A 19,593-nucleotide genomic window follows, 5' to 3' on the forward strand; every position below is an offset into this window, starting at 1 on the left:
TTATATATTTCGCAAATGAATCACTGTATTGAAAAATTATTTACAATAATTATTAAATAATGTAATGATGTTAAAAGCCCCCCCCCCGTAATGATCTTAAAAGGCCTATCCAAGGATACCCCACACTAAGATTAGGCGAGAAAAAAAATCACCCCCACTTTACTTCTGTGGGCGGTACCTACCATAAAAAAACGTTAAGTATTTCATTTTACCACTGTCGGCATTGCTACATTATGTCTGTGCAGCATTGATAGTCTCTTAGCTAAGCTGCAGACAGACGGACGGACGGACAGACAGACATGGCGAAACTACAAGAGTTCAATTTTTGCCATTTTGGCTACAGAACCCTAAAAACGAACAGGAAACCGAAACAAATCATAAAGTTGTGAAAAATATCTCCTTTTAGCTTCCACAGGGTAATGAGGAGTCCACACTTTCGGAAAGGCAGCCGACGAAGATCCCGCCTAAAAAAGAAGATGATGTAGAGGAAAACAACGAAGAAGGTACTAACAAAGGTAGGTAGAAATAAAGTCTGTCACAGGCTTCTAGAGTTAGGCAACTAACTATAGAACTCTCTTCAGGCAAGTTAAGCCAGCCAACGCCATCACCCTTCCATCACTACTACCACGAAAATACATAATATGATATTATCATACGGTGATGGTAGAATAATAATAGCCATAATAATCAATCAATCATTAGACGACCGGATGGCCAAGTGGTTAGAGAACCTGACTACGAAGCTTGAGGTCCCGGGTTCGATTCCCGGCCGGGGCAGATATTTGAAAGAATAATACGAATGTTCGTTCTCGGGTCGTGGGTGTATTTTATCTATAAAAGTATGTTTATCCGTTGCCTAGTATCCATAGTACAAGCTTTGCTTAGTTTGGGACTAGGTCAATTGGTTTCAAGTGTCCCATGATATTTATTAAGTATTATTTGTTTTTTCCGAACTCATCTCCATAAATGGTTATTAGTGCATTACTAGTGGCCGATTGACTAATTATGCGTAAATTATACTAGGTAATTAACGTTCAACGGTGTACCATCAGCCAAATAAGTGTCTATCAATTTTTAAACAGTTTTCTATCAAATGAATATGTCGCTAAAGTCGAACCTTCAAGTTGACAGACACGTTACGTCTATTGGCATTATTGTTTTATGACATGCAAACGATTATCAACTTTAGGGTGGTAGACCACATATTTGGCTGATGGTACATAATATGGATATGGCTAAAATTGATCTAAAAAAGAGAACATAGGTGAATCCAGGAGCCATTGCCATGGCAACGAGCTACACTTAAATAGCTAATTAACCTAATTAAATTTCCATCGTTTCACAGCTGACGAAACTACACCAGCAGCAGGTCAAAAAGAAAAAGTAATAGGCGACGAAGAAGAAGAAGACACGGGGAGACTAAAGAAGTACACAAAAGGGACACCGGAGCCGGAGACAGAAGGACCAAAAAAGGAACAAAAAGAAGCGGGATACGTGCCTGTGAGTAAACTGCACACTTATTTACAGTTTTACAAGCTGGCTGGCATAAAACGAAAGAAGCATACTTACAAAAAAAATAGTAATAAATTATTTTACTAACGCGGCAACTGTATTGGGCACCTTTGCACCTGGTATGTCGTATTTATCTGACCTTTTTGTTGTTTATTATATTTTTTGTAACTTGACGTGTATTTTATTATTATACTGGGCCAAAAATACGCAACCGAAATTTCACAGCTGATTTAATACTTATTAATAATAATAATAAAACATTTACAAGCAACCGGATGGCCAAGCGGTTAGAAAACTTGACTACGAAGCTTGAGGTCTCGGGTTCGATTCCCGGCCGGGACAGATATTTGTATGAATAATATACGTATTGTATTTCTCAAAAAGCTGTCCCGTCATGAAATTGACGGGAAATCAGTTTTGTCAAGAAATTATTAACCCTAAGGACGAGATCATAAAACATAAACTACATAAAACACGTCACGTCACGTCACGTCAGGAAAACGCCACGAAATCTTGTGAGGAAAAAATCGTAATTTTGTAACTAAGTACATCAAAACTTTCTATTGTATTGGATCCAACAACAAAGATTATCTGGCTTTTTATCACTTTTACCACAAGGTTTTGTACCTATATGTTTATAAACAATATTACTATATTTTTTGTGGTGAAATTGTGTCAGGTTTTTTTTTTTTTAAATAAGTGGACAACTGAAAAAATGAAAAATGGACAACTTTTTGAGAAATAGTCATGTTTGTTTTCTGACCTTGGATGTTAAATATGTATTTATCTATATAAATAAGTATGTTTATCTGTTGCCTAGTACCCATATGAATGAATAGATATATTTTATTCTCTCTTCGCACAGTACACAACACGCACAGTATATAAAACATAATAAAAATGCATTAAAAAATAAAAAAATATCATTAAAATAATAACCTAACCAACAAAAAGCCGGAAAACCCCCGATTTTGTCACTTCAAAGTTCAACATGTCAAAAACGGCTAAACCGATTTTGATGAAACAAGTCCAAGAACCATCGCTAGAAAACCTGCTTTCAAATAAAAAAACCGCATTCAAATCGGTCCACCCGTTTAAGAGCTACGGTGCCACAGACAGACACACAGACAGATAGACAGACAGACAGACACACATAGCGGTCAAACATATAACACCTCCCTCTTTCGTCGGGGGTTAAAAACAAGCACAACACAAACACAAGCTTTACTTACTTGAAATCAAATCAAAATAAAAAGATCAAATATCATACCTAGTCCCAAACCAAGCAAAGCTTGTACTATGGATACTAGGCAACGGATAAACATACTTACATAATATAGATAAATACATACTTAAATACATATTAAACATCCAAGACCCGAGAACAAACATTCGTATTATTCATACAAATACGAGTATCTGCCCCGACCGGGAATCGAACCCGGGACCTCAAGCTTACTTTGCTTACTTTGGGACTAGGTCAATTGGTGTCAAGTTTTGGTGATTTATTACTTACCTAAAACACTATGAGAATAAGAGTGAAGTCATACTTAAAAGATGGTAAGAAATCGGCATTCGCTTGTATTCCGTAAAGTGTGAAAAAGTGAAGGGAAATTTGGGGATCAAAAGCTTTATCCCGCCGGAGAGAGCCCTCTCTTTGTAGTCGTGTGTGGATTGTAATCTCATTCCGCGGCGAGGGGGCCACAGATATACCGGAGATAGATTCAGTGTGGTCTAAAGTTGGAAGTCCTAGTGGCGTGGAGTAAACATTTTCGTTAAACAACCTGGAAAGCTTGTGTTTATGGGACTTCAGCTGCTGCTGCTCGCAGAAGGTACATTTTTTACCATATATATTATCTCATCACTAATGTAACTTAGCCTGAAAGAATTTTAGACGTGGAATTAGAGTTGCTATACGTCAGGATTTGTCCGGAAATGTCCAGATTTTTGACCAATTGTCAGGATTGTGGCCGGACTTGCCAAGTGCCCGGATTTTTAGAAATGACCTCATTGAAAAAATAAATAAACATTTGTTTTCATGATACATTTACTACACGAAGGAAAAGGTAAGCGTTGATCCACGATACAGTACACTGCGGACTGCAGCGCCGCGCCAGCAAGTCTTTCAACCTACGTCAAATCGCTATTACAAGAAATTTCAGGACTTTTAGGGTATCAGGATATCAGGGTTTTTGCCAGGTCTTTTCATTTTTTCATAAGGCAATCCTACGTGGAATGGATATTCGGTGCCACTGAAATAGTGTACACCGCTTATCCAATTTCTCATCCAACCCCGTTTTTATTTTTTCTACTTAGTCATTTGTTTATTTCTTCTAATGATAGTAAATGAATAGTTTTTAAATAATTTCTCACCATCTTTCTTGAAATCATTTCACTATAGTGTTACCGCTTTAAAAAATCTTAAATGAGTGGAATAATGTAAACGATATAATCCAGTACAGCACTGGACTGGAATAGATGTGAAACGGGACATAAAGCCGCGAAAGAGTGAGATGCAGTTTTCTGACAGGTACCTTGGTTGAAGCGTTTCGCGGCCTACCTACGCCTACGAGTACATGTAAATTGTGTTGTCTATCTCATCATGATCTGTGTGCTAGCGCGGGACCATTCGTAAATCATATTTATATGCGTTTCTTTCGAACGCTTATCACGCGCCGAAAAGGTGTTTCGCCGAATGAAAGTCGATTTTTGAAGTATGTGAGCGTTTATGACATGTCTGCGGCTTATTATGTTTGTTAAGACGTTTTATTGATGTTATTTAAGGCTTTAGTCAAAAGACGTCTCTCTGAAACGCGTTGATTTAGATTCATGGGTTTGTGTTCTTTGTATTTTGGGCAAAACGCCAACGCAAAGACGTAAGTCTTCCTACACGTACACATATGTTTGTTAAAACGTTTTATTGATGTTTTTCAAATGGCTGTAGTCAAAAGATAGGGCTTTTTGAAAAGTCTTGATTTAGATAGGTTTTTTTTAATATATATTACCCACGGGTGTGAGTTTGTGAGTGAGTGATTATGTTTGTTACTTCTTCACGCTGAAACGGCTGGGCGGATTTGGATGAAATTTGGGAAAAAGTTAGTTTATAACCTGGATTAAAACATAGGATACTTCTTATCCCAAAATTCCCACGGAATAGGGATAAAATCTTGAACTAATAACCGCTGGGCTTAGAGTCATGAAATTTGGTATGTAGATATCTGGGACATCTGAAATAACACATAGGCTACTTTTCATTCCAATATTCCCACGGGATAGGGATAAAATCTCGAAATAATAACCGCTGGACTTAGAGTCATGAAATTTGGCATGGTTGCCACGATGTAACATTAGGGAATTCCCACGAGAATTTAATAAAATCCCGGAATTTCAATTCAACTGCTGTATGTAATGATTTACGCGTGCGAAGCCGCGGGTAAACGCTAGTATTTAATAATATTATGCATATTTAATTTAAGCGGATTCATTTCATTATTATGCTAAAAAAGTGTATTGCTTCTTTATAAATATGCAAGTTCGCTGTTTTACACAATCATGTTATGCCAAATCTGTTATGCGAATTCATATTAGGACAATTTAATGTTATGCAAAATAAAGGGCACCCCATTCGTTTCATTCATACAAATATCTGCCCCGACCAGGAATCGAACCCGGAACCTAAAGCTTCATAGCCAGATTCTCTAACCACATGGCTATCCGGTCGTCAAACAAGTAAACAAATATCACGGAAAGCTGAAACTCAAGGTTCCGTCGGCCTCTAGTTACAATCAAGCTTACAGAAGCGTGTTATAATATAATAAGACCTGTCGTCTTTGTTCCAGGAAACGAAAAGACGCGGCAAGAGGAATTGCACGCCGCCGGCCATCGAACAGGTAAAGTGTGACACTATACACTCGCAATAGGGTACTGCAGTGGCGGACTAAGAGGGGGGCGGAAGGGGCGGAAGGGGCGGAACGAAATTAGTCCGCCACTGCTATTTTTAATTTATTTGTCTATTTTAGGGTTCCGAGTTATTTAGCTTTGGGTCCCGTCGCTGAATAAATTTGAGAAACAATAATCCAATCTTTTCGCCCCAGTTCCCGCGTCCTCTGATGGGCCAGAACGCGCGCAAGCATGGCGGGCTGGTCATTCACATCCTGGTGGCTGTGTTCACCTTCATCGGGCTGGCCATCGTCTGCGACGAGTACTTCGTCTCCAGCCTGGACCGCATCTGCGAAGGTAACCTTATTTCTTCGTCATCATCATCATTATATTAAGCTTAGTGTATTAAGTAATGCAAGAAGTCTTATTACAACATTAAATCAGGAAGTCGTGGTAGCTTAGTAGTTTGCTGCTTCACTGTAGCCCTCATAAATAGGCTCAGAGATGCTCAGCGAGCTATGGAGAAAGCTATGCTCGGGGTTTCTCCACGGGATCGAATCAGAAATGAGCAAATACGTAGAAGAACGAGGGTCACCGACATTGACTAGTGAGTTAGCTCGTTGAAGTGGCAATGGGCAGTCTAGGCCATATAGCATGGAGTACAGGTGGCCATTGGGGCAGGAAAGTTCTCAAATGGAGACCGGGGATCGACAAGGCCAGCGTAGAATGTCCACCAACGAGATGGATTAAAGCCGCGGGTTCACGTAGATGCAGGCCGCTTCCGAACGAGGCAGCTGGAGGTCTATGGGGGAGACTTATGCCAACAGTGAACGTCCTATGGATGATTACTTATGGCGAATCCGGGCTCGTACCTGTGAAATTATATTTGAAATTTGCCATACTTTAGGTTTTATGGTGAAGAAACCTGCATACACCTGCGACGCCATTCTATGGTGTGTGTGGAGTTGTCGCCAGCTTGGGTTCTACAGCCCAAATCCAAGTAGACGTGTACCTAGCATTAAGGCGTGTATAATGGGATGTATGGTGTTTGCAGAGCTGCAGCTGGCGCCGGACGTGGCTGGCGCGACGTTCATGGCGGCGGGCAGCTCCGCGCCCGAGCTCGCCACCGTCATCATCGGCGTGTTCTGCGCGCAGGACGACATCGGTACGGCAACAGCAGGGCCGGAGTAACCATTGGGCAGGATAGGCAACTGCCTAGGGGCATTGCATTTTTTTGGGTTGAGCCACCTGAAGACCCATACACACTAGGTCCTTGCTTTTATTTACTTGATTCTAGTTTTCAAAATGTATATGAGATGCTTTTATAGGAAATGGGGGATAGGAGCGTGCAGTCGGGAAAAACCATTATAGCTGGCCGGGAAGGGATTACCCGGACAGTGCCGGATTATCACCGGCTAGAAACACTGAGGGTTCTGACTGTGGTTTTTATATTTAAAATTAATAAAAACAAACTCGATGTGCTACTGCGTGTATTTTTGAAAGCCAAGAGAGAGTTGCCACATACAAAAAATTATATAAATTAATGTTGAATCTTGCTTTTATTTCTATGCAGAGTCTTGCTTTTATTTCTATGTAGGTATGTACAGGTTGATTCACTAAAGTTGGCACGAATGGACTGACTGAAGGAATGAAAGTATCTGTGTGCTACCTACTTGAATACGTTTCACACAAATATAAAAATGACATGCATCAGTTTCCTACAAAATTTTCTAAATGACATTACTTTCGTTCAATCCATTCGTGCTGTCTCTTATGGATCGACCTGTTGTATTTTCTGTTATGTCATGTTTTTTTTCTTTCTTTATAATGTTGGTACGTCGACAGGAGTGTCGGGCGTGATTGGGTCAGCGGTGTTCAACATAATGTTCGTGATCTCTGTGTGCGCGCTATGCGCGGGCACGGTGTCGCACCTCAACTGGTGGCCGCTCTGCCGGGACTGCTTCTTCTACGCGATCTCCATACTCGTCATGCTCTGCACCATCTGCAACGGCGTCGTCTCCTGGTGAGTTAACCCTAAGCTTAATGCTGGCACTTCACCTGGCATATTCACAGAAATGGTTCATTCGCCAAACTGTTTCATTTTCCAATTCACGATTTTCTATGAAACCATGTTTTACCAACAAACCTTACCTACTGTGTTCTACTATAAGGCCATAAGAAAATACTGAGTTTTTTTTTTGGTTTTATAGAAAATCGTGAGTTGGTAAGTGGAAGGAAATGAAACTGTTCAGCAAATGAAACATTTGGGAATCGTGAGTTGGGAATAGGCGATGTACTGTTTCATATCTACCATGACCGACAGAAATGTCAATAATCCAACGACTAAACACAACGCCAAGTGAAGTGCCACCATAAGGTGTGTAAGTTGTGAAGCCACCAAAAATCGTAGGCTACCTGCATCTTAGACGTTGGAGCGGAGCGATGTAGCGCAGCGGTGAACGAAATAAAATTTCCCCAACAGAGTTGCATCAATCCTCTTCAGTAGACAAGGAGTTGATAACAAGTTTAAAAAATCATCCAAACTGGCAAGGGGAGCGAGGAAGACGAGCAGGGAAGCAGGGAAACCTGCACAAACCTATGAAGCAATTCAATAGTGTGTGTGAAGTTCCCAACCAGCACTGGGCTTGCGTGGCAAAAAGAGGCCTATACCCAACAGTGAAATATTTAAGGGTAGGGAATCCCCAGTGGCGTAGCTACCGGAGGGCTAGATGGGGCAGTGCCCCGGGGCCCCCAAGCTCAGGGGGGCCCTCGGACTCTGACTTACCAACTATAAATGACAAATCTGGAGTACCTACCTACGTCGAATTCGGAACACAACGAATACGGAACAAACGATTTTAAATAGTTTAGTTGGGGTCCTAGTTTATTTTTTGCCCCAGGGCCCCTGGGAATACCTCCCTACTAGGGACGATGATAATGATCCTGGGTGTCGTAGGTGGGTGATTCTGGGTGGGTGGGTTTGATCTACGCTTGCGTCTAACCATTACGTCGTGTCACGCAGGCCAGAAGCGCTGTTCATGCTGATAATGTACTGCGTGTACTGCGTGGCGCTGCGCTTCAACTCGACGCTGGAGCGCTGGGCGCTGACGCTGCCGCTGCCCTTCAAGCTGCCCTCGCGCGACGAGCAAGCTGCCCTCGTCACCTACAGGTATTGCCGGCTGCTCGCCGAGAGATGGCGTTGTTTGAGATAGATGAATCACTATGGACTTAAGAAAATTGCAACTTTCTGATGTTACGGTTTTAATTTAAATTACCTTACTTAGTATACTCGTATGTAACTGGTAATGCATTGGAAAAACCTATTTGCTATTTTATAACGACCGACCGACGACTTCGTTTTATGCGAGATAAAACACTAATTGCAGACCGCTCGAACTAGATTTTTGCAGAATTAAGACATATAATTCTTTTATTCATACATTTATTTACTCATTAGCCAAACCCCACTGTTTATAACTAATAGGTTTGTAAGTATAAAGGCCATTCTTTGGGTATAGGTATTTTATGTGACAGATATCGGTGATGCCGTCTCTGTTTGTTTTTGTCCAAATAAATAGAAACAGCATCACATAATATCAGTCACATAAAATTTGACAGTGAGTGGAAAAACAGGCCCTAAGTTTCCATATTGTTTTAATTATGTGACTACAAGCAGGAGCGCGGGCGGCGCGGCCGCGGCGGCGGCGCCCGGGGATTCCTACGCCCAGGTCGAGGGACAGACTAAGGAGACCACCCTGCAGGAGGCGCCTGGTCAGTTCCCTACACACATACAGTCACCACACACAGCGCTGGTTTTAGCCCTTGATAAAGGTCAGATTCAGCTTATAGCTGAGGGGAGGGCCACATGGTCAAATTTTAGTTATTTGGAAAATAATACATTTATTGTAAAATAACATAATGCAAATAACAAAATCAGGTCTCCTGTAATAACGCTCGATCGTTGATACGTAAAGCTCGATCGTCGATACGTAACGATTGTCGATACGTAACGCTCAATCGTCGATACGTAAAGCTCAATCGTCGATACGTAAAGCTCGATCGTCGATACGTAAACCTCAATCCTCGATATGTAACGCTCGATCGTAGATACGTAACGCTCGATCGTCGATACGTAAGCCTGGATCGTTGATATGTTTCCTAAGAAATGCTGTGAATACGTTTCCCTCTTCGAATAGATAGCAACTCACTTCGACTGTTTCAATTAGGCACCAACACACTTCCGTAGTTATGTCACGTTTTAGTGTACAACCGAACTTCTTTCAAGCGCTAACCGAAGTTTCACACTGATCACGCCGAATATTTGTCGTAAGTCATATTGGCGATTCCGCTCAACGTGAAATCAGCCGCGAAATTTATATTACAAACTATTTTTTTATCAGCGTACAACACGAACGGCGCATACGACAACGTGGGGTACAACGCGGACCCCGCGGCACAGACCTGGGACCCCAACGCTTCCTGGGGTGAACAGGTAAGTCATCATCACGGCCTATAACGTCCCACTGCAGGGCATAGGTCTCTCAGAACGAGAGGGCTTGGGCCATAGTTCCCACTCGGGTATCTATGTAATGTATGTATGATGTGGATTGGGAACTTCACACTGAGGTTGAACACACAATTGAATCCTCCGAAAGGTATCCTCACCATATTTTCCTTCGCCGTGCCTAAAGCTCATCCTAAATTTCAAAAGTAATCGTAATTTCGCATATGAATTTATTTAGAAAAACTAAGAGGTACGAGCTCGAGTTTGAACCCTTGATCCTCTACTTGAGAGGCCATAGGTAAAGCTGACGTCACCAGGAACTTTAACGGGCTAAAATCTTCATAACTTTTGTTTGATTGGCAAACGAAAAATAGGTGTCCAATGTTTTCTAATAATCTAACTGATAAAGCACTTCTTGCAAAAGCGCCTGGTCGACACAATTCAATTCAATTCAATTCTTGAAAGTATAGCTCCGTCGATACTATCGATGATTCCGCCAATGTCGAGGTTGAAAAAGACACTATCAGTTTAGCCGTTGTTCGGTAGATTCAGTGTGCGGTACTGGTCAACACTACAAGGCCCTATGCCACGAAGTGCAAAACTCGAACTTCGTATATTGCTGTCCCGCTCCCGCTGACGCTTGTGTCATTTAATACGCGAGTGAAAGGGACGGTGCGACACGAACTTCGATTTGCGAGTTTCGTAGTAGCCCATCTGAGACCAAAAAACTAATGGCCATTCAATGAGGGAATGCTGCCTTTTTTAGATTGAATTTAGTATTAAGTTTTTATGTAGGTGTAATTATGTTATGTAGGATAGGTGTAGTGATGTTCTGTTTTTCCTATTATTTCAATAAAATGCCGTCATTCCACTGACGGACGAAATAGAAGCTTTTCGGATGTAACCTATTGGACACAATCTCTCCTAAGGGTCTCCCCACATCAATCGACACGGAACCGGCTTTAGCCGACCAAAAAACGCCTTTTATGTCCACGCAATAAGAGCGAAAAAGACGTCTCCCGTCGTTAATCGTCGTTTCGAGTCTAGCGAACCGATCGACGTCGTTTTCGTTCTTATTGCGTGGACATAAAAAGTGTTTTGATGGACTAAAGCCGATTCCCATGGATAATTTTGGAGAGACCCTAAATTGACATTGTTTATGTTTCAGCCGGCTGCGCCAGCTGCGCCCGCCAGCAGCTGGGGTGACTACGGCGCGCCGCCGGCGGCACCAGAAGCCGCCCAAGCCACCTCGCCGCCGCAGCAGCCGCCACAGCCCGCCCCTCAGGTAACAACTCGACGAAAACACAGCACCCAAAATAAAAAAGGAGCCACGTGAGATTCATTCGGAACAGGTGGCCAAAAAGTTATTGAATGGAGACCGCGGATCTATTTTCTTTTGACTAGTTATATGTGCAAGAAGAGAGCAAAGTTCTTTTTCTGCGAGTGTTGATTTTGAATCCTGAGTTAATGAAAGGTTCTATAATGACGAGCTTAGCGAGTGATTCCAGATTCAAAAGTTAGAACTTTACTTACTTTTGCTGACAAGGGGGAGTGCGGAGTCAAAACTACTAAAATTCAGCTTAGGTATTCGAGATGTTCACATCAGACAATTACAATAACATGTTGTGTGTTGCAGGCTGCTCCCGCCGCGCCTGCGTACTACAAAGCTAAGGAGTATAATCCGGAAACCGCTGTGGATCCACTCGTCAAGCCCATCGGAGCCAGTAAGACAACCTGTTATCTATGAATAAAAAAAAACAAATGAAAACGAATTTGACGAAATCCAGCACCAGAAAATCTTCAGAAGTACAAGTATCATAAACGACATACAAAATCTTAACACGTTTCGGATCCTCAGAGTTAATTTTTGCCAAATTGACAGTGGTAAAAAAGGCGAGGGGTTATTTCGTTTTTACGTAATATCAATGTTTTTTTCATTTATTTGTGTTTGTTATTTCCTTTTCTATTTTCGAGAGAGCACTTTATTCGCTTTAGATGGAACGGCGATTGCTGGCTTCCTATTATCGTGCCTGTTCCTTCCGGAGTCCCTCAGGGGTCTCATTTGGGACCGCTTTTCTTTAATATTTTTATAAATGATGTAGTTTCTCAGTTTAAATCTAGTAACTGCTTACTTTACGCAGATGATAAAAAATATTTAAGATTATTAAAACTGCTGATGATTGTTCGGGGTTACAAACTGATCTAAATAGGCTTGGCCAATATTGTAAAGATAACGCTCTACATTTGAATGTTAAAAAATGTAACGTGATCTCCTTTACCAGAAAAAATAATGTTATTAAATATGATTATGTGTTAAATAATGAAATTGTACAGAGGACAACAACTGTAAAGGACTTAGGAGTGTACATTGATAGTAAGTTAATTTTTTGTGAGCACATACATAACATTACTAATAGGGCCTTTAAACTACTGGGTTTCGTACTTAGGACTGGAAGGGAGTTCCAGAGCCCTAATACTATTTTAATTCTTTATAACTCCTTGGTGAGGCCAATCCTGGAATATTCTTCGGCGGTTTGGAATCCTCAGTATAACGTTTACAGGGACTCAATTGAGAGAATTCAAAATAAACTAATAAAACATTTAAACTTTAAAGCTTCGCGATCTGGAAAACATTTTGATGTGGAAATTGCATCTCTCGAGAGTAGGCGCACGTTCAGAGATCAGGTCATGTTATTAAAAATATTATTAAATGAGATTGACTCCCCGTATCTTTTGAGTAAATTAGGTTTGAGAGTACCTCGCCTGAATTCGAGAAATCTTAATTGTATGCTTCATGTACCCTTTACTCATCGCAAATATGCTGCGAACTCATTCATTAAACGAGTTTGTAAAATGTATAACAGCAAATTCTCTGATATTGATATATTTAGCATTTCTCTTAGTAAATATAAGACTGTCATTAGTAGTAGTTAAGTAATGTTATGCCATTTTTTTGAGAATGGGTTATATGCACGTTCTCTTTTTTGCAAGTCGTAGCCTTTTTCTTTTCTTTGTGTGTTTGTTATTTCTTTACCCGTTTCATACTTTATTATTGGGAATTAATAACCTGTGGCAACTTTGTTGGTTAATGTTTGATGTAATTGTTTACAATGTAAGTTTTATTGTACCGTTTGTGCCCAAATACATAAATAAATAAATAAATAAATAAATTAACCAATTCCAAGCTGACAAGAAACAGAAACGACATCAAGGCAGTTCTGCACTAACCTCCGCAAACTTAACTTTGGCCTGTGGACGAGTATGTTGCTCTCGCACCGGTCTAGTCAGCCACGAAAGACGTTGTGCATAGACAACGACAACGGGCAAAAGTCTGAAGCAGACGCATAGGCCTAAATGTATGTCCGAGCTGACACCTGCTTACTTTCAGGCCTCATCATCAGGCCTACGCGTCTGGCCTAGAGAACAATGTTCTATTCTTGAACTACTATACTTAGTATCTGTGTGCAGCGCCGGTGCAGCTGGCGTGCTGGTACGTGGCGTTTCCGGTGCACTGGGCGTGCCGGCGCACGATGCCGGACTGCCGCGGCCGCTGGTACCCCGTCAGCTTCCTCGTCTCCATGCTCTGGATCTCCTTCTACTCCTACTTCATGGTCTGGATGATTACCATCATTGGTGAGTTCCATGACTGTACCTACTTACTATAGTGTTGTATGCCCCATCCAGACTCTCGCGAGGCGCCTCCTAGAGGTTCTCAGCACGAGTCTTGGCGAGTGGAGGCAGCAAGAGTGTTAGCCATCCACACTCTCGATTTATTCAGTTGCGCGCTACATCTAGTTTTCTCTTTCCTTTGACTCGCGCCCGAAAAATCGACACAAAGCGGAGCGAGGCAAGGGAAAATGAGGAGACACGAGCGCACCGTCCTCACTCTCGCACTCACGTTCCCTTGTGTAGCCTTCTGATTTTTTCTTATATATCCGTTACTTACTGACCCGGTGGAGTGACCTGAAATGGGACTTAGTCTCCAACATCAGACTACGCCATGCTTTACGACCTCGGGCCAGCTCTTGCCAGACTTTGACCCCAAAATCCAAAAGGAGTTACTTAAACAATCCACGTAAAATTTTGAATTATGTCCCATGTAGTCCCTTTTGTAAAACCTCAGTAGGATATGACAAGCGAGAGCTGGCTCGAGCAAAGTTCGTTTTTTGCAACGCTAACAATTGATCCGGCAAGCAGCAATTAAAACAAAGTTAATTTTTAACAAATGTAAAGCGGGTTGCTTGTTTTCGCACGAATATGCGAAGCAATCAGACATTGTAAGACGACGTGCATATCAAAGCGCGTGAACTCTGAACCTTTGCTTAGTCTCCGAAACATGCGTGTGACTAGTAGGTACGAGTATATATTGAGTATGCAAGCTTTCTATTTATCCTTTCTTCTTTCTCCTTTCCTTTCTTTTTGCTTTATTTTTATATTTATCCGTTGCTTAGTACCCATAACACAAGCTTTGCTAAGCTTACTTTGGGACTAGGTCAATTGGTGTGAATTGTCCCCTGATATTTATTTATTTATTTATTTCTTCCATTCCATATCCCGAGCATGACAATTTCTTACGGCGTTTCAAATTCATGCAAACCACTGTACAATTTACGAAGTACTACAAACGTCATAGCGCTTCAAAGTGACAAGGCTTCTCTGACCGAAGATAGTAACGCTCCGCGTACCAGTAAATGGACTCTTGGGGTCCCCGATTAGTGTCAAAGCTTTTGAGTTGCGCGTGTGTATGCAGGCTACACGCTGGGCATCCCTGACACGGTGATGGGGCTGACGTTTGTGGCTGCGGGCGTGTCCGTGCCCGACGCGCTCTCCTCGCTCGCCGTCATCAAGGAGGGGTGAGATACTAACCAGATACTCAAGAAACCAATGGGAATCAACAGAAAAAAAGAATGTCTCAGGCACCCCACAGCTCCTCTGCCAGTTTTCCAGCAAATGAATAAAAAGCCCCTCCAACGCTCTTCTCCCTGTACTTAGTAAGCTGGGAGTTGGGAACGTGCAGCGGGTTTTTTAGCCGGTCAGAGTCCGGCTCTCTCTGGGCCCTCCCTTCCCAGCAGGGCTACTACGAAACTCGAAGTTCGTATCGTACCGTCCCTCTCGCTCTCGTATTAAATAGTATAAGTGTCAGAGGGACCGCACGACAGCGAGTTTCGAGTTTCGTAGTAGCCCTGCAGTCTTCCGTAATGAATTTATCTCGACTCCACGCCGCTGTCTCCTATAACGCACCTCATATAAACTTTGAAAACTAAAATGAAGTAAATAAAAGCAAGAACCTAGTCTTTGGCTCTTAAGGCGACTCAACCCAGAAATAAATATATTTTTACGGATCACCGTGATTACCTTTAATGGACCCGTCACTATCATGTCTAATAAATAAAATATTTAATTGTACTAAAAGTCCATATTAGGTTAGTAACAAAGACCTATGAACTTAGAGTTAGTATTGTATATTCAAATTAAATTAACATAACATCTTGGCTATAAGTCGGTATGGAGTTGTATCCATCTCCGTAGGAGTAGAGGGTCCTACTAATGTAAACCGTGAAACAATTAAAACTAACGGGCTAAACGGGCTAAATCTTTGAGCTAATCAATTATTTGCAGGTACGGCGACATGGCGGTGTCCAACGCTGTGGGATCCAACGTGTTCGACATCTTGGTGTGCCTCGGGCTGCCGTGGTTCATCCAGACCGCCATCATCCAACCCGGCTCGCAAGTCAACGTCATCAGCAAAGGTACCTGGGCGGCTACTACGAAATTCGAAAATCGAAGTTTTTATCGTACCATCCCTCTCAATCTCGTATTAAATAATATTAGCGTCAGTGGGACGGCCAGATACGAAGCTCGAATTTTGCACTTTGTAGTATAGGGCCTGGCAGCGAACAATGTATCGTGCAGTGACGTGGCACCAGCAACTTTACCGCGTAACAACTTGATTCACACCAGATTGTCTACATTTCATTTTCATTTTTTCATTTTTTTTCTTATTTTTTATTTTTATTCATTGTTCTTATGTTTGCCACGAATAAATGTTTCTTTCTTTCTTTCTTTCTTTCTTTCATTTTATACGTGACGGCAGTGATGTGATGACAGATGTAATAAAGTTTGTTTACACTTACTGGGAGCCTTTGTTGTTTTACGCGATTCCATTTGCGAAGAATTTGTGTTTATCTTATCACTATCCTGCAGGAAATTAACAGTTATTCTGGATAAAACTGAACTATCCCATGTCCTAACGCTATATTCATGCCAAATTTCACACAAATGGCAAGGCACATTCGCATTTAATCATAAATATTAGTAAGCATTGTAAAGTCCGTATTGAGGTGGCTATTGGGAGCATCCTGTAAAAGGTATTAAATTAAACACCTAGACTAGACTGTCATGTCTTAAAACAATATCCGGAATATTTTAGCTGGTGGTTTGGTTAGTTCTGACTGAAGAGCTCAATATTTTTCAGAGTTACAATGTTACGATGTCAAGCTGGTGACTATATCTTGGATCGGAAATTCCGTTCAAATACTTTTAAAGTCATTTAAACTAATTTATCTGATGAAATAACTCTGATTAATTCTAAGGCACTTTGTTTAACGAAGACCTAAAAAACTAAAGTCACCGACATAGCTCAAAGAATATGCAAGTTGAAGTGGCAATGGACTGGCCACATCGCTCGAAGAACAGATCAGATAACCGTTGGGGGAGAAAAGTCCTCGAGTGGCGATCACGAACCGGAAGACAAAGAGTTGGCAGACCTCCCACTAAATGGACTGACGACATCATGAGAGTTACAGGAAACCGGTACAGGCGAGTTGTCCTTTATTGTAGCGTCCTAAGGGGGAGGCCTTTGTTCAGCAGTAGGGCTTAAGTACCTACCGTTTGTGGCCACTGTACCGTTTATAGCCATTTATTGTTTAAATACACGTTTGAATATATTTATAGTAACAATAATTAGTAATAAAACATTACAAACTTTATTCATTTTAATGAACTATAAGAATTTCTTTACTCACCCGCGACCTTATACATTAAGGTAAGTTCATTGATATGGACCTCCGCAAAGTAACGCCTGATTCAATAAATTATTTATTCACTAGCTTTATGCCCGCGACTTCGTCTGCGCGGATCTAGGTTATCGCGCGGTGGCGCCCTCTACCGGAATAAAAGGTATTCTATGTTGATCCTTGGGGTTCAAACGACCTATATACCAAATTTCATTAAAATCGGTTCAGTGGTTTCGACGTGAAAGCTTAACAGACAGACAGACAGAGTTACTTTCGCATTTATAATATTTGTAGGGATTTCAGTATAAACTTTTGACAACTCACTAAACTTGTTTTAATACTATAATAATAATAATAATAATTAAATTAATTTATTCAAGTAACATTACGACTCATTTTGTTAAACAGTTTATCTTAACCTATGTTAGTAAAAATTACAATAAATAAAATGAAATAAAAACAAAATTAAATTTATGAAAATAATTCCTTATTTAACCATCCCACTAGAGATGGCACAACAGCGTTTTATATACGGGCAGTCCCATCTGCTCGCGATCATGTTCAGGACGCTGTTGGCGCTGCCCCGCACCCTGCGCACCAGAGACGCACACCTCTTGCGCATGGTGGAGTAAAAACAGTCCACGCGCGCTTCAGCGAACATCCACTATAACTTTTTATATGTTACTTCAAATGTCACCCGGCCAAAAATGGTGCTGAGGTGGCCAAAAACGGTACTTCTTCCTTATACTTCTTCCGGCTGATGAAGATAATGGTAATAACTGTGTGTCCCCAGGGCTGGTGTACTCGACGTTCTCTCTGTTCTCGACGGTGGTGTTCCTGGTGGTGGCGACGCACGCCAACGGCTGGAAGCTGGACCGCAAGTACGGCGTGGTGCTGATGATTTGGTACCTCCTCTTCATCACCTTCGCCAGCCTCTACGAGCTTAACATCTTCGGCAACTTCAACCCGCCTGACTGCATCTCCGCCTATTAAACCCGGTGAAGCTTCATGCTTAATACTAACGCTGTATTCAGACTACATTCAATTTTAACCTCGTAGGATTTGTCTTGTGGTAGTGCTTGTCTACCTTAAAATGACGCGTCCCTCAACTAAATCAGTTGATTATGACTAAGAAGTTAGACAGCAAATCCTACAATAACCGCCTGGGTCTAACGGGGAACTAAATGACCAATAACAATGACATTTATGTGTGTATTCCGCCCGTATTTTGTAAATATGTTCATGTGCGTAAATGCGGTGGTAGGGCGCGTCATTTTAGACAAGCTCTATCCTCCTGGGGCCCGACATAAAATTTCTGTTTTCACAATTTGAACCCAAAATCAACCAAGTAAAGTTCAAATTATTATTTTTTATGTCCTCAAGTGAGGACCGGGAGATCCAGGAGGCTTAAATGTTCTTGATTAGGTATTTATCTGAATTTGAAATTTAATGTCATTGTCAAAAAAAGTTGACATTTGCTGACTAATATCCGAAAGTTAGTACAGTCACCAGCATTAATATCTGCCCCAGCGGAGCGTGCAAAAATATCTGACACGTCCTTCCGGCCCTAGAAATAGAGTCGTATCAGATATTTATGCACGCTTGTTGTGTCAGATATTGGTGCTGGTGACTGTACATACATGCACAGATTCTCACGAGGTTAAAAATAATTTGTTTCATTTAAGAAAAAAAATATCAACGAATGATTCGATGTGAATTAACGTCGGATTGTGGACGTTTAAAATATACCATCATATTGATTCCTATCCATCGTAGATCATTCTCACAATAAGTTTCATAATGTACCTATTCCTTTGCCAAGCAATGCGATGACACTGACTTTTTTGTGAAAAGGTTCCACAGTGGGTTACGATTCAGTTGCTTCGATACTACATCGGCACGACGGTTTTTGCGTGCCTTCTCACAGGCTGGTGCAAACCGGTTTGTACAGTCAGCAACAGAAATAGACTAGCAGTCATGGTGCTGAAAACGATCTAAACACTCCCTTATTACCTTGGCAGTAGGTAGTCGTGTGTCATCATTTCATAATTTTGAGCACCGGAGCCGCTCATCTACTTCTGCTGCTTATACATTGGCGTTAGCATAATCTCACTGCTGAGGGGCACGCAAACATCCTCGTTTTACAGTAGTATAATCTAGTGGTTTTCTTTTGGGATAGTTACCTTGTTCTTTGCTAATACTACATCTAGCTATAATATGCGCCAGTGAGTGGCAAATATGAATGTATTTTTGGCACTTTTTCTGTATCTGGCTGGGTTCACACGTTCGACAAACGTCGACAATTTCACAGGACGCAGGCATTTGATAAAAGTGGAACGTGAATAAAATCATTAATCTAAAGTCCTAACCAGTTACAATTACGTCAAAGTTTAATATAAAGCGACCAAGGTGCTCAAACATATCGAAAAGCGTCTTGACAATAGGTACGTGTTTTGATAAACTTGATCACCTTGTCCTCTCTCTTATATTTCACTAAGATTGTACTGCTTTATGTTCACGATAAAACGAAAAAGTGGTAACAGTGCTAGACAACCAAAGAACCGCATTAAACCCTTACATGTATTATCTGTGGTGTCGTGTTTATTATGTTGGCTACTCTGACGCGGTATTGCCAGTGGCATTAATTATAATCATAGACAATTTAATTAAATGTTGAATCTT

The 19,593-nt window shown here is 41.3% G+C and overlaps 1 protein-coding gene across 2 annotated transcripts in view; it reads left to right on the forward strand.

Moving 5' to 3' along the window:
• The window catches only part of LOC141442247 (probable sodium/potassium/calcium exchanger CG1090), a 42,895-nt gene extending 24,210 nt beyond the window's left edge, over positions 1-18,685 (forward strand). Inside the window, exons 3-17 of one of the 2 annotated variants that reach the window (XM_074107179.1) lie at positions 407-515; positions 1,346-1,500; positions 5,352-5,402; positions 5,607-5,748; positions 6,446-6,556; positions 7,237-7,414; positions 8,414-8,560; positions 9,065-9,162; positions 9,792-9,883; positions 11,064-11,180; positions 11,532-11,619; positions 13,364-13,528; positions 14,646-14,748; positions 15,515-15,645; positions 17,705-18,685. In XM_074107179.1, the coding sequence (XP_073963280.1) occupies positions 407-515; positions 1,346-1,500; positions 5,352-5,402; positions 5,607-5,748; positions 6,446-6,556; positions 7,237-7,414; positions 8,414-8,560; positions 9,065-9,162; positions 9,792-9,883; positions 11,064-11,180; positions 11,532-11,619; positions 13,364-13,528; positions 14,646-14,748; positions 15,515-15,645; positions 17,705-17,904 (1,887 nt within the window). In that variant the 3' untranslated portion in view covers positions 17,905-18,685. The remainder of the gene's footprint in view (positions 1-406; positions 516-1,345; positions 1,501-5,351; positions 5,403-5,606; positions 5,749-6,445; positions 6,557-7,236; positions 7,415-8,413; positions 8,561-9,064; positions 9,163-9,791; positions 9,884-11,063; positions 11,181-11,531; positions 11,620-13,363; positions 13,529-14,645; positions 14,749-15,514; positions 15,646-17,704) is intronic. The other variant, XM_074107180.1, reaches the window with a different exon arrangement.
• Positions 18,686-19,593: the final 908 nt, after the last annotated feature.

This window comes from Choristoneura fumiferana, chromosome 25 (assembly GCF_025370935.1).
Source record: "Choristoneura fumiferana chromosome 25, NRCan_CFum_1, whole genome shotgun sequence".
Taxonomy (NCBI): domain Eukaryota; kingdom Metazoa; phylum Arthropoda; class Insecta; order Lepidoptera; family Tortricidae; genus Choristoneura; species Choristoneura fumiferana.